Raw genomic sequence first — 15,898 nt, 5'->3', positions numbered from 1 at the left:
TTTCTGGAAAAGGTCGAGTATTGTGCAGGGAATGTCAACCAAAGCTCGTGGGGAAAATGAGTGGTGCCATGAATATTATTTAAGAGACATGTAATATATATAAGTTATTTCTTATTTATTGTGAAATGAGTTTATTTTCTTACATATTCTATTTTGTAATATTTGTATTTATACATCAATAAATCTAAATGTGACAGTGTATTGTCGTAAAGTGTTATCTGTTAAACCATGTCTGTTTAACAATGTTTAATGTATCAACAAGTCATTCCTGTCGTTTCAGTTAAACTATTCAGTCGCTGTTTTACACTGAAGACTTGATTCCACGACTATAGGAGAGGCAGTTAAAATAGCCCTTTGTCTATGGCTGTTACATCAACAATAAGAGCAATTAAACATCACTGATTTATCAATGAAATAGAGAAAGTGCGAAACGAATGTGAGATCAAACGTAAAAAATAATTTAATAAATAAAATATCCAGGGGTTTGGTGGATGTAAACATTTCACATACATTATGATACAAATTAAAAGTCAGTTTACCTCCACAACAGAACAGCATACAAGTAAATGTTCTCCACAAAAATCTCATACTAGTGCATTATACTGAGGCATACAGTATGTATGGTGTGTTTTAATGTAACGCAAAGTGTTCTGACATTTGAAAATAAATAAAAAGACTTGCTTTGATAGCAAATGGCACTAACATAAGAGCTGGGTATGCATGCATGCCCCTATGCTTCTAACTTGAAGGAATAATTATGCAACATATTTTTACTACACATTTGATCCTGTTTACTCTCCTCTTATTGTTCCCTCCACATTAGTGTTTATTGTTGTTTCCCATCAAAATTAAGGACTTCTTGTATTCAACAGAAAGAGTGGCAGAGGTTACAGTTTGAGGCTCAGAGTAAAATGCTTTACTTTGATTGAAGTGAAAATGTTCCCCCGATTTAAATGTAGTTATTTGTCAGCTCTGCATTTTTTAAGTTTTCCCGCAGAGCTGAAAATTAATGAAACTGAAGCTGAGACTTATGCTCCGAAACACTTTGCGTGTTAAATACACTTGACAAATTTCAAAAGATGTGAATGCAGTTTGTTAACGTCTTTAGTCATTTTTTTATCGTCTTTCAGCGTGTTGGACATATTTAAAATCGTGTTTCAAGTGAAATATGTTTACGGACAATTAATGCTAGAGGTGCTCGCGTAAAAGAGCTGAAATTAAACAGGCTACTGCCACCTTAAATGTGTTCAAAGCAACATTGAAATGTTGGACATCCTTAAAGAAATCTTAGACTATTATACAAATAATGGGTCCTCTTGGCCAAGAGGTCTTACTCCTATCATAGGGGCAGTTGCTTCACATTTAAAACCTTAGCGGCTATACAGTGTGTTCTTATACATAAAGTTTAACAATAAATTCCTAAGACTCAACCAATTATTTATTTTCCTAGTGTTACATAAAGGATGCAGAGAAACCAAACTGTTGTCTTCGCTGTCTTCACTGCAGGAGGGATTCGATCACAGCGTCTGGCTTTGCAGATCTTTTCCTGTGTGGAGATGAGTGCACGATAAAGGTTATCAACACTTTCAGGGAGCTCTCAGCATTTCTCAGAATAACTGTATATCATGATAAGAGAAATTACCATCACGCTAACGCATTTTATCAAGATGCTATATATAGACTTATGATGCACCAGCAATCACTCTTCTATTTACTTGATAATGATTTGCGGACTTGAAATGGCGAAGGGGATACAATGTCACTGTCATGAAGACTGACTGAAGATATCTAGCTAAGAGTGTAACCCTGACCCCAGTTTGAGCTAACCACTTTTTACACTTCTTTTTATGTGTTTTGGGCAAATCATAAAAAGATCTGACACAAAAAAGCTGTGTAAAATTGCAACCACCTGGAGATGCTGAAAAGGTGTGATTGCATCAGCATGCACATTTATCTCTGTCCCTGGTGAGAATATGGGGGTCTGCCGAAGAGGTCATTTACATGATCTTCACCTGTGATAATGGCAGTGGAGCTGTCATTAAAATAACACTGATAAAAGCCATCTCTCCCCAAGTCACTCGATGAGCAATGGCAACAAGTTTCACATCACAGTTCTTTGCCTCAGCCAACCAGACAACATGCACCACTGTTTTTCACAGCAACTGTGGCCAGGACTGGGGATGGCTATGTATTTGATATATTGCATATATTAAAGGGCTACATTACATACATTAGGTCACACCACTATTACTTACAGGATTGGCATAACACCACAGAACATCTCTCTCTTTCATTTTCTCTGCAGAGCATGTGATTGTAAGGGACCCTTTTCTGCTTAGCATAATAAACAGGTACGCAAGAGCTAGAGCGAGGGGAGATTGTCAACTAATGGATTCCTGATCGTATCTGAGGTAATTCATTCACAAGGATGGACAGAAGTGAGGCGACTGTGGGTTACACCAAAACCTTATGAGTTCATCCGTGAGTCTAAGTCTTGATGATATTCCCTCGGAGCATTCAGTTCAGTTGCGATGGGAGTTAAGCAGTTTCATCAATGAGAGCATGTGAAGACTTACTACGAGTGGATCTATTTTAGTCTGTGTTTTAGTTAGTGAATGAATAGTTCTTATCTAGAATGATACAATTTTACTGCTACTGCTAGTTAAATGTACAATCACATTTGTGGACATGTATTCGTGAGAATGAAAGTGCATATAATCACAATCAGGTTCTTGAAATGACGAATATAAATGGGGCCAAAGGCTGATGGAGTAGGAAGCTCTGAGAAACTAAGCGGTCGATAGTTACATTGCTCAACAGGATGTGGAGCGTCAGAGTGTCTGTAATCTGTGAGAAAGTAGATCACCTTCGCCCTGTCTTGGGTCGGCCACTCTTGCCACTTTTGGAGGTTCTGGGCCTCTCTAGTTTCATTAGGGACTGCCGCATGCTCTCCTCTGTGTAGGCCAGATACACATGGGACAGATCCACCTCAAATGGCTACAGGAGGCAGGGACAGAAAAAGAGTAAGGTCAACAAAACATTGTTTCGTACAGAGGAAACACATTAGACATTACACAGAGGACTCACATCTTTCTCTTTTTTGTCAGGAGCAGGGGTCTGTTTTCTCATATTGTTGCCAGTGTATGCCACACATTTCTGAAAGACAAAATATATAAGAGACACAAAAAGCTGAGAAGAAGTCCTTGACTCCTTTAACTCGTGTCTCAATCAATCTCACAAACTACAGCATGTGCTCAAGCTATGCAAAGTGAGCTCACCAGCTGCCATTCTCCAATGTCTTCATTCCAGTGCACGTAATTCTCAATCATCTCCTACACAGGAAAACAGGTTGTGAGCATCATACAATTTTAATATATTATATTTTAATATACTTCTTTTGATACCACGGCAAAAAAATAAAAAAGTCATTTTAGTTATTACTAACCTGCATGCAGTGCTGGTACTGAAAAAGTCACTTGACACAAATACTGACAAATTTGAAATATTCTCAATAGTACGAGTACGAGTCATAATGTGCAGGACTTTCCTAAAAAAGTAAAGTATAGACTCGACTGCAAACAAACTAAATCCTGTACACTCCTGCATTGTTGTGCATGTTCTCATCTGCTCCTTAAACTAAACTGCTTTTTTTGTAGTTCACATCTTTGTTCTCTTTTATGCAGCTCAATCTCTTCACCCCAAACTCTGCTGCGCTTTCTGTCTTGACTGCAGCACATTTCGGTACTATTCGATTCTACACTACTACTACAGGTTATAGTTGTTGAGCAAATCAGCCATGGTGCTACAAATGTCAGTATTCATACACACCTGGTATTCCTGGGGAATAAAGTTGTCTATAATGAGCATCTGGAGCCGCAGCTCTCGACTCAGCTGGCGGATGTTCTCCAGGAGGCCCTCGATCTCTCTGTGGTGCTCTTGCTGCAGATCTGCCATCTGACAGGCAGAACACAAAAAACACAGACGTTGTTTTGGTCATCACTAATTACAATAATGGGTAGTTACATAACTCAGTTTAAGCTCTGATTTAAAAAGGAAGATCTAACATTCTTGAGGAAAATGATCCTATTTGATTTATGATTATCTCTACCCCCCCCTTGGCAGGGACAGTTAAATGTCTAATCCGAGTGTTATTTAAGTACAAATGCTTACTTCTGATTTGGCAGCCATCAGCATGGTCCATACTTTCTTCAGCTTCTTGGTCTTTCCTTGAGCCTCCTCCTGCAGGCTAGTGTACTTCTCTTCTATGTCAAGACGTTCTTGCTGTTGAAAGAGCGAGAGGGATCACTGATTAAGCAGCACAGCTACTTTTAAAATTTTTTTCAACATATAGGAAATCGTTTTTCAATCAGATGTTTGCGTCACTTGAAAATAAAAGGATGTGGGGCCCCTTTTTTCACCACTGTGCTCTTTTACATATACCTAAATATGTGAAACAATTGAACAGCTGTCAATCACCTTTTAATTCTATTTTCCAGCCGCGATGATGCATACATTTTTGTATAACTCAGGCCATTCTTGAGAATGACACCTAATGTAGACTGTATGATCTGATCTCTCTTGTGGTATAATTTTTGCAGTGTAAATTATTTTACAGACATTTCTCCGGTTGATGACGAGCGTGCATATAAGTCAGCCTTGTTTACTCATCTTTTCTTTGATTTTAATCTCACCGTTTCAGATGCATGACCTCGTTGTGTAGCTGGCTTTAGCCAAGCTATCACAAGGGGTCACAGCAGCTGAGTCCAAAGTTTATTCAGACAGCTCATTAACTGTGATGTGTTTGAAACAATGGGAAAAAGGGATTGATGCCTTGGAAGATGAAAGACAAGCAAGTAAAACTGATAATGTTTATCCGCAAGTTTCAATTATTGATATGGAGCAAGAGTGAACCGGAGGGATTACAGGGTTCATTAGGATCGGAGTTCACATGGCTGAGGAGCTAAGAATATGTTCTTCGACATCTTTAGAAAAACTGATGTGCAAAGGACATGTATACAAAGTGGACTACAACGCAGACAAAACTGAATGATTACAAACGTAGCCACAGCCCAGTGTTGATTTCGTTAAGGGAAAAAATTATTTAAAATGTTTGTCAACAACCTTTTTTCCATGACAAAGATGAGACATTGATGAGCTAAAAATCGAGCTAGATCATTGATAATAAAATCTGACGACAGGTATGTTTTGTTTTTGTTAACGAGACAAGACGGGCGTAAAATGTTAGTGATGGGGTGTCGGACATTCCAAAAGCATATTTTCCCCCACTGCGTGTCGAATTTGTCTGTCAAAATACAAGCAGTTCATTCCTGTAACTAGGTTACCCAGTTGGAGATAACGGGTATCACGAAGGTAGTTGTGAACTTTTTGAGTTAACTCAGGCTTTCTGCTTCAGGCTCTGTGCATGCTCACAGAAACTTTGACACTTCTTCCACACAAAAAGGAGGGATCATCGGCAGTCTGCTTCAGTCAGATTGTTTAAATGAGAAGCCATTATGAAAAGTAATCGTTAGATTCTGTGGCTACATCGTTCCCTTACTGTATGGATGTTATGCTGAAATTAATTTTACCTGAAGCAAACAGGTATGGTTTAAACTGGACTAAAATGTTTTGAGTTTTCGTCGACTAAAACAAGAAAGGGTAAAAATAACTAAAATGTGACTAAAACTAAGAAGCATTTTCTGAAGACAAAGAGTAAATCTAAAATAACTACCAAAATGAACACTGCCACAGCCACACTGAGTATTTTAAGGCCGTCGATCACATCGTTCAAGTCATTCATTAGCTTGTTTCTTAAAGACATGAGAAGTGACTCCATGGTAGTAGTCTGTGTTTATGGTAAAATTAAACATAAACTAAGTTTATTCTTCTTTAAAGTAAATTGTAACTGTAACTGTTTTAGACAGTTTAGAAAGTCTCATTATTTTAAAAATAAAACTAAAAGGATTGATGATAAGGATATTTTTACATCGAGAAAGTATAAGGCAACAGCTTAACCTTTACTACATTGACAGCATGATGGTGATTAAAATAGTTGGCAACGAATTTCATCATCGATTGGTTGGGTTTTTGTTATCACGCACAGCACGCGCTGTGAAAACATCACTGGGGGCAGCCAGCCAATGCCGCGGCTTGTGTAGGTCACGTGATAAATAACAGGCAGTTACAACGTCTCCAGTCTCCTCTGGGATAAACATGAATTATTTTTCAATGAGGAGTATCCGTTTGTTGTGCAGTGCTAATGATGTGTCCGCCTTCGGTAGATGTGTGTCCGTTTGCACGTTCAAACCAATGACTGTATATATAGATGGACGACGCGTCTCCATCTACTCCCATTGTACGGAATTGATGCCAAAATAGGCCCTGTGATAGGCGCTGCCATCTTGCGATGGTTACGTCATAAAGAGCCACAGTCTGCGCAGTAGAGATCAGCGGGTGGCGCCGCCGTAGCCACTTCTGCTAACCAAAACGCACACTTAACTTACTGAAAAAGCAGCAAGGATCCCGCATGCCGGCGTGTTTAACAGCAGAACAGCTTCTCTGTGTTGTTCTGAGGTTAACAGATGTGGAAACTTCAATGACTGTAGTGATTGTTTTAATTACGTTTCCTCTCGCGGATCGTGCTCCGCTCTGCTCACCCGGAACTGATTGGCTGCAGGAGCCGTATTTGTCAACAGAGCTGTCAATCATCATTTTGACAGCATCAAATAACTCATTAAAAATAAACTTGTCAGAAAAATGAACGCTTGGACGTAAATCAGCATGATAAGAACTAACTATAATGACAGAAACCATGTTTGAGAAAAATTTATTTGGCGTGTATTTAGATTTTATAGTTTGACCCATGTCCCACTTGTAAACATGGAGGAGGCGGGCTTTATGAGCTATACTCCAGCCAGTCAGCAGGGGGCGCTCAAAATGTTTTGGCTTCACTTTTAGGGAGTCGTCACCTATATATACAGTCTTTGGTACAAACGCACGATTACGGTTTCTAACGTTCATTTAACAATAAACGTAACGGACTGAACTCCATCTATTTTCTCTCCTCTCCGCTTTGTGATGAGCCGGGCTGCTTATAAAGCAGTGGATGACAGTTTACCATGGTAACGCCACTGGTAAAGCTAACTTAACACTTACTCTTGATAAAGCTAATGCCCACGCTTCATGAAACCTTCATAAATTAAATTGGAATCGTGTGTTTGTCCGTCACAACAGACACTAATCTATCACTAATTAGCTGAAATTCGGTCGGAGAGACACTGGAGTATAACATAACGTTATGGAATATTTTGAATATTTCACGCCATTAGAGACGGATTGAATCATTTATTTATTAACAGAAACAGAAACTTGAGCAATATCTGAATAAATATATTTTGGTTAGTTACATTTCCCTATTATACTCAGTTCATGACTGCATCCCAAATGCCCTTTTGTATTGTAGTGGCCTTGTCTGTACTTTCCTTTTTCATGTGAAATTATTAAGTAAATCAGCAAGATATTAACTGAGTTACATAACTGACATATTAACATTGCATTGTACAAGAAAACAAGATATCATATTTTTTTGTGTTTTGAATATAATGCTTATACTAAAATTGAGCTTTTTTCTTTTTATCTGATAAATAATCGATTAATCGTAGAAATAATCGACAGATTAATCGATTATCAAAATAGTTGTTAGTTGCAGTCCTACATTTATGTAATCATATAATTTCATACCGATAGAGTTCTCTTCATCATCTGATCTATTTAGTAAAGTATTTGGAAGTGGGGTTGTTTTTTGGAATAATGTTATTTTAGGGATCTAACCATTTTAACTGTTGTGTATCCTCACCTCTTTCTCCTCCAGCTCCTTCCGCAGCTGCTCTGCTCTCCTGCGACGTTCTTCCAGTTCATTGTTTGACTCCTGCAAAAGCTTCTCCTGCTCCTCCGCCTTGGCCAAGAGATCCACGCCACCCACAATCACCTTCTTCTCTAAGGCTGACAATTTCTCCAGTAGAAGAAGATGCTCCTGCCTAAGAAGTTAGAAGTAGACCACGTAACCACATTAAAACACCCACTGCAATTTAAAGCTCCTGTGCTGCTTATGAAACAGACAAATTACTTCTGATTACTCTATATGACCTACAAAAGCAAATCAGACAATCAGCAACAAGACAGATTATTTCGATATAGTTATTTTTAATGCCTGAAACTGCTGGCGGAGGGTAGATGTCAGCCGAAGCCATGAACTGCACGCTGCCTTTGTTTACATTTTCCCAAGGAAGAAATGTAGAGTAAGTGACACATACGACTGTTACAGAAAGCAGGATGAGATTTTTGGTTAAAAAACACCTGTTAAGCATGTGCAGTACAAAATCTGCTAAGAGATAAAAGGTACGGCTTTGTCCACAGGGGGCGCCAAAATCAACACAAACTGAAAGTTCCTCACAGGAGCTTTAAGAAACAGATTATAGATTATTATCATCATTTAAAAAGGACAAATATCTTATTTTTATGGACTCACTGGGCTTTGAGAAGGTCCTTCTCCCTCTTCTCCAGCTCTGCTCTTGCCTTGTTCCTCTCCTCCTCCTCCATGTCCAACTTGGCCTCCAACGCCTTCCTTTCCTCTTCAATCTTTGCCTGCATCTCCACCATCTTGTCTGGGGAGACCTTCTTCCTCCCTTCAGAGAGACACACAGCGAACAAAAGGTGTTGATATAGATGTTTCTTTCCAAACCGAGCACTTGTCATTATATTAGTTAGAATGCTTTAAATACAGATTAGTTTGTTTTATACTAATCAGCATTGGATTTATTTAATATGTGCAGTTTCAGTTAATAAGCTGTACTACAGATGTCAAATGTATTGGGTTTTTTGGAGGGGGTTTTAAGTCCTAATGCAAGCTTCAGTGAACTCCAGCTAATGCACATAATTAAATAATTAGTTAGCAAAATTTGTAAATAGCAAATTGCTTTTATACAGTAAACTATACAAAAGCAAAGATTCCCTGAATAACACGGTGGATATGAAGATGTAAACATGGGACCCATGGGTGGCAGGCACATATGTAGAGACAGAAAAAGTTAGCAATCAACCTGTTTTTCGTTTTCCTGTTAGTCACAGTTAGTAAATTAGCGACTAAAATACGCTGCAGCCATCTGGATCATTTCTGCGAGTAGAGCAACTATTTCTACAAGACAGTAGGACCATTTATATTCTTACACCAACCTCTTTCTTCTTGAATTAAAAGGTGTATAGCAAGCCAGACAGGCAGTATGTGCACCAGGAGGAGGAGGAAAGAGAGAGAAAGAGCAACACATTACAGAGTGATCTCGAAAGTCTTATGATTCAACAGAGTGGAACAACACGTTTTGGACAAAGAGTGGGAGACAGACAGATCAAACAAGAGCTGGAAAAGTTTCAGTAATGACAACAAAATGCCATGGGTGAAATGATAGCGAAGATATGAGGCAATGAAGTCACCTCACAAAATGAAACATGATGCGGGCGAATTGCGTCTTTTGAGGGATAGGAAGGAGTTAAAGATTATAAATAAATCCTGGCCAAAGTGTAAGCTGAAACCAAGGATATGCAATTATTCATGCAGAAACAATCTATTATGTCAAAACCGTTAGAATTAAGGTCATGCGTAAAAAATAGCAGGGGAAAATTACAAATATTGTCAATCCTTTTGAAGGATCGCTCGAATAGTGCAGCAGTCTCATTTAAATTCAGGGATGTTTCCTGAGACATCCTTGTCAGTCCTTGTGCACCAGGAACCTTTGCAATCATTTTCATGTAAATCTTAAAAGATATTTGTGACATGAAAACTGTGGAGTGTGGTCGATGGCAGTTTGGGGGGTTTGGCTGCGAGCCTACAGGAGTGGCAGAGACCAGGAAAAGTCTAAAGCCCCTTTCACACATGCATTTTAATCCATTAATGCTATGTGAAAACTCAATTGTCAATCACATGACAAACACAAACGGAAAGCTACCATGAAGTTGGTTTCCTCTGGTTTTTAACAGAAACGCCTCCTTCCATCTAAAATGCACAGCCCCCTAAAGTTATTGTTAGACTTGAGTGGTTAAGGTGCCAAACATTACGAACATCTCCGAAGTTCATCCTACTGGGGAACTTTACTGCATGTATTTCCCCATCTCTCTCTTTCACCATTTCCAGTAACCTAATTACGTTTTTGTTTTAATGAAGGTATGAAATAAAAAACCCAAACATTATCTATTTTTAAAAAGTCTGCATCCAAAAAATAATCAAATCTCCCTAGGAGAGCTGCGCAATTTCACAAACTATGTGATGAGCAAAAAATTAATAAAAAGAGAAAAGAAATTAATTTGTTTACACTTCAAAAAGGAAATACTTGAAATGGCTCATAACGTGTGTATGACACATGAAGTCATCAGGAAATCCCCTCAAAAAACCTAGATACATACACCGCAAAAGAAAATGGACTGCCCAAACATGCGCTCAATTTTCACCTTTCATTCATGCCACAAAAACCTAGAAAGAGAAAACTGACCTACACCTGCAGACAGCATTCAAGAACATCAGTGATTAAGCATCTTTTTTATGGAACTGTAGCAACTGTCTGCTAACATACTCTGTGAAGTAGACTGTAGAGTTCTGTGTCATTTTGATGTATGAGAAGATTAATACAGAACATGACTCTGACAAGTATTTGGAATGATAAGGTGGGAGCACGACTCCCACAGCTTGTGGTCATCAATTAAGTAATGAAGATAAAAGGCCAATGCACTAAAACATATCATTTACACAGACTGTTTAGTATGAAAATTGATACACTCTTCATACTCTAAACTCTGTGTAAACGCCAAACACTGCCATTTCTGCTTAAAACCAGCATTTTTTGCAGGTTCTATGTGTGAAAAGGGCTTCAGTTTACAGGCAGGTGTTGCTGGTGGAGCAGGGTGCTGCTCCGACTCACTATTCGGAGGTCTGTCCTCAGTGGGCGCTGGCACTGAGGAGGAGCAGGCAAACTCTGAGCTATTGCTGCTGCTGCTGCTGTTGCTGCTACTGTCTGGAAAAGAAGAAGAGGAAGCACCACTCCAACCAAAGCCCACAGTGAAAGACAGGTGGAGGTAGAGATGGAGAGCTCTAGAGTTTGCCTTAAGCTAAAAATAGTTGCTTTATGTAGGTTTAATAAATCAGGGGGCTGTAGATGCAGTGCAGATACACCACCATACGAAGAGGAGAAAAAAGATATGGTAGTATTAATTCAGAGTGACCTAATAACATAGTATTGAAAGGAAGAATAAGGATGACTGAAACATACTGAGAGACAACAATCTAAAAACCTCATGGCATCAGCATTGCAACACAGTTTGACCTCATTACACTTCTTCATCAGTATTAGGCACTTTCCACTTAAAGCAGGAGTCGAACATGAGAATTGAGGGGGAACTCCTAAATGGGTAGTTGTGTGGTTGTAAGGAAGCCTGCTAGCAAAAAGTAGAGCTGATCTAATGACTAGTTCAAAGCAACTTTCAGCTTGTTAAGCAGCAGGAACTAAACGCTGACTCATAAATATTAACACACTGATAAGAGACCTGACTAGATATATGCGGAGTAAACGGATATCCAACTGTTTACCAAATCAGCATTTTAAACTCTAGCATAGAAAAAAACTCAAAGATTTTATCAGCAGATTTTCAGTATTCTGCTGTTATATGCTCTTTGTTGAATCTTTATGTGCATAAATATACAATTCTTACCTCTTCTCCTCCTTCGGCCTTCTCCCGCCTCCCCTCCTTCATCATCACCTTCATCCATCTCTTCTGATCCGCTGCCCTCTGAGCCAGAGATCTCTTCACCTAAAATCATACAAAGCAACATTTTAAAAAGACAAGAGTCAGTCTTAAAACAAGACTTCACCACAACTGCATTATTATTGTTTACTCTCCAGCTCATTACCTTCCACCAGTTTTTTCTTCAGCTCCTCTATCTCCTTCTGAAACTGGCGCAGTAGTGCATCCTTTGGATCCTCATTGATTCTGGCCTTGTTCTTGATGTTTTTGGCCCTATTAGCGTAGCGCAGGGTACTGATGGTCTCATCATAGTTATAGTCTGCAGGGCCTATATTTGCACACTGGTGGGGAGAAGTATGATTTTTCAAAAGTGAGGGAAAAACTGAACTTTAGTATCAAACAAAGATTAGAAAATGTATATATTGTTAATTGCTCTTAAGTTAGTTTTAGTTGTTTTACTCTACCATCATGGTCTTGGAGTTTCCTCCGAGTGAGTCCTGCAGCAGACGGGTTAGTTTAGAGTTTCTGTAGGGCACATGTGTGCTCTTGCCATCCACGAGGGCAGATATAACATTACCCAGCGTGGAGAGAGAGAGGTTGATCTTTGTTGCCTCCTTTAAACGCTGACCTGTGGCTCCAGTCTTGCCTTGTCTCTCAGAACCCTTTAGGGGGGCAGATCAATGAGTAATGGTTAGATGGACTGCGGGCGATAAAGCACACAATGTAGTTATATCTGTACAATCTTAAATGTCTAGGAAAAAGTTTATTTTGGTTTCAAATTTTCTGGACTCAGATACATACTGCAAGATCAACCAGGTGAAGTTTTCCCATTCGCACATGCTGGTTTCCATCCACACCCTTCTCACTGCACTCGATGGTGATGGTGAAAATAGCGTGAGATCGGGAGCTGTGTTCGTTCATGTTTGTAGCACCAACAGACCCTAAACAACAGAAAATAACATTGGAAAGGACAATATGTCTCACATGATTCTGTATGTCAACACACTAAGATTTTTTGTAGTTTGTAAAATTTCTATTGAATTGTTTTCTAACTACTAACAGCATGTTATTTCTTTTTTTTTTACACAGAAGCCTAATGTCTTAATGCATGCATTTTATTTAAAGAAAGAAATAAGAACAGAGATCCTGTTTTATGCATGTGAATTTGCTGAATTCACAACATATACAAAGTGCAAGATTTCAAGATTGCTTCAGCTCTATCACGGTTTGATATATTTCCGTTGTTTGCAAAAAAAGAGCGATATGTGGTTTCACCGCATATCGCCAAAATGAATATCTCAGTGAGAAAACAGATCGAGGTTAATTTTGTGAACGTCTACTTCCTTTTTAGTAATGTTGATTTTTCTACTTACGATTCTTGTGCCCCAATGTCATAATCCTGTCCATGTCATCAGCATTGTTAACAACGTAACCAGAGAGGTCTTTGATGTAGACGCCAACATCTGGCCTTTCTTTCACCTGTAATAAAAAATGTATCATTATGGGAAAGAAAATCTGCTGAGCCATCTTCTGAATGTTTTCCTGTGTCGCCCTTTATTACAGATCCAGTTTTGTCCTTAATCACTGAAATCTATGTTTCAACATTGAATTTATTCTTTTACCTCCAGCCTCTGCATCTGGTCCTTTCCCAACAGGTCCCGCACTTCCTCATTGTAAATCTCCAGGTACGAAACACGAACTAAAAACCTGTGGAGGTTAGATGTGTATTCAAAGTAGATAAAAACTGAAAATCACACGTAACACGTGTGGCCCTGGACAAGAGTTCTGCTTAAATGCAGCCTTTTACTCTGCTTATAAGACCTCAATCATAATCACAATGCCTCACATAAGCCATCTAATCAGAATAACACATTTGTACTTAAAAATGAAAATGTAATTCCTCTTTAAAATGGCTTGGCAAAACTTTCATGATCGCACAGATGAAATTATATGTCCAAATACTTTGTATTTTTCTTAATATGCATGGCTTGTCTTGAATTCAGTAGGACTCCTGACAGTATATTCAGATGAAACTGATGCACAAAACCAAGACAGTTTATCGCTAAATGTCTCAATCTCGGTGCACAGATAATTTTTTTTTTTTTTGCTTGTGTCAGAATTTGCAGATAACAAAAATTAACAGGACAACGGAGTTTTCGCTTTTTTGGCACTAATGTTAATTGTAATGGAGACTAATTTTGTGCGGAAGCAAATCAAGCCTTTTAATTGTTGTGCAGACAAAATATTTTTTGCTGAATGATTGCTTTCATACCTTGTGTCACCCTCTGCCTTGGCAATGTGACCAAATATATGAGCGAAGGAGTTCGGGATTATCCCTCTGAGTTCTGGCACTGCTCTCATGCCCTCCATTGTGAAGGTTTTTCCTGTGCCAGTTTGCCCATATGCAAAAATGGTGCCTGAAAATGGACAGTAGAGCATTAACTCACACCCAACCAATGCCGGCATGAAATATTAAAATAAAAGAGGGAATAAATTAAATTAATTAATGTTGTGCATTTTAGCTTATAATGAAAGCATAACTTAAATGATTATATTTATAAGCAGTTACACAGTGCATGTTTGAGTGGCTGAATGAAAACAATGTCTAACACAGATGATGCAGTCAATGCACCAATGATGCAGATATTTCAGCCGTGTTTTATACAAAATGATGGGTCATGTATCAATAATTTTACCATTGTATCCCTCTAATACTGAGTCAATGATGGGGCGGGCTGTGAGATTGTAGACGTCCAGCTGTTTGCTGTCTGGTCCAAACACGGTGTCAAATGTGAAGGTCTTTGGGGGCTCATGGGGATTCTCAAGCTTGTTCACCGTGATGGTCCCACGGATCTCGTCCACAACCACGGCCTGTTTGTGGCCCATCGTCTTCTCCTTCTGGTTTAGGGGCCGACATCTCACCACCACCTTTACATTATCATTAACCTCCGGCTTCTCAAGCTTATTGCTCTGGAAAAAAGGGACGGTGATCATTTATATCGTGTTAATTACATGATGAACACACATTTTCAGTCAGCCAACGCGAGACTAAAGGCATAACCGTCAAGCTGGGGAAGGAGTACCTAGCAGTCAGTGTGCAGCTAGCTTGTTAAGTGACTCGGTCAAATTCCAGAATCTAGTAACGTTCAATCTGCAATGTCCCGGGTTGCTAGGCAGGCAAACACTTGCGCTATTAACGTTGGCAATAACGTTAGCTAGCACACTAGCACATTAGACGAACAACAGCTAACCTGGAAATGTATGTTCTGTTATAACGTCACATTGGTAACATGTCATGATTATTGGTTTGTGGTTACTTGAAAAAACCCATTTTGAGAACACTATGCAATTTCCTTGTATCGTACACCAACGCAACTGTTATGCTACATGCTAACCGGTTAGCATCACATCAGTGAGGTCGGAGGAAGGGAGGAACCCCTTTGCAAACAAAACAAAAAAAGCAAACAGGCGTGGCGACTTACCGGCATAGTGACACCACAGAAAGGCGATTATAGTATCTGTATAATGATAACAAAATGTTTGGCTTTGTGCATTTAAGGTTATCCGAAGAATTTAAATGCCAGCGCAGTGCCCATAACATCAAATGCTCACATCGGACTTCTTGTTGTCAGGTCTGTTGTCTGACTGCGCATGCGTTTGCAAGGGAAAGTGGTGATGGGTCTTCAGTTGCTTGCAATTAATGTGGTAATCCATTAAATGGCATATTCATATAATTCATAGATTTAGGGAAAGGAACATACAGGGCAGAGGCCCAGCAACTGTAGCAGGTAATGTAGGTGATGCAGTGCAGTGGAATATAAGGAAGGAAGTACCAAACTCTTCCACAGTTTGGAAGTAAATCGTGTTGGCCATGGCTGGATTAACCTGCCAGTGGGCCCCAGGGGGGAAAAAATAGTTGTTAAGCCCCCATTAACCCCCCATTCCTTCTTTTCTCTGTACATTATGTAGAGCATGCTTTTGCTAGAATACAGCCTGGCCCAAAATTACTGTATGTTCAGTTATTTGGCACATAATATGTGTGCACAATACAGAAACACAAAAGGTGTTGAAATGAGATTTTGGCAAGGAAGGCTGATATATAAGGTGAGGGTAG

At 39.2% G+C, this 15,898-nt stretch overlaps 1 protein-coding gene across 1 annotated transcript; it reads right to left on the bottom strand.

The window, feature by feature from the left end:
* Positions 1-437: 437 nt before the first annotated feature.
* On the bottom strand, positions 438-15,406 carry kif3a (kinesin family member 3A). The gene is made up of 17 exons (XM_069669543.1): positions 15,267-15,406; positions 14,481-14,754; positions 14,057-14,201; positions 13,407-13,491; positions 13,158-13,263; positions 12,586-12,725; positions 12,249-12,446; positions 11,951-12,125; positions 11,752-11,850; positions 8,528-8,684; positions 7,856-8,036; positions 4,171-4,281; positions 3,829-3,954; positions 3,279-3,332; positions 3,088-3,156; positions 2,867-2,997; positions 438-1,546 (listed from the first exon to the last, which is right to left on the bottom strand). The coding sequence occupies exons 1-17, from the start codon at positions 15,270-15,272 to the stop codon at positions 1,498-1,500; spliced, it is 2,106 nt and encodes a 701-aa protein (XP_069525644.1). The 5' UTR covers positions 15,273-15,406; the 3' UTR covers positions 438-1,497.
* Positions 15,407-15,898: the final 492 nt, after the last annotated feature.

This window comes from Semicossyphus pulcher, unplaced genomic scaffold (genome assembly GCF_022749685.1).
Source record: "Semicossyphus pulcher isolate SPU_LCO1_2020_fin unplaced genomic scaffold, fSemPul1.0.p SCAF_2, whole genome shotgun sequence".
NCBI classification, from domain to species: domain Eukaryota; kingdom Metazoa; phylum Chordata; class Actinopteri; order Labriformes; family Labridae; genus Semicossyphus; species Semicossyphus pulcher.
This window is presented reverse-complemented; position numbering and strand designations above follow the sequence as displayed.

Bases quoted from the DNA above. Each gene is read 5' to 3' on its own strand.
- kif3a (XM_069669543.1), bottom strand. The intron at 3,955-4,170 runs GTAAGCATTTGT...TCTGCCTGTCAG, and splicing joins TGATGGCTGCCAAATCAGAA to ATGGCAGATCTGCAGCAAGA. The intron at 3,333-3,828 runs GTGTGTATGAAT...TTTCCTGTGTAG, and splicing joins TTATTCCCCAGGAATACCAG to GAGATGATTGAGAATTACGT.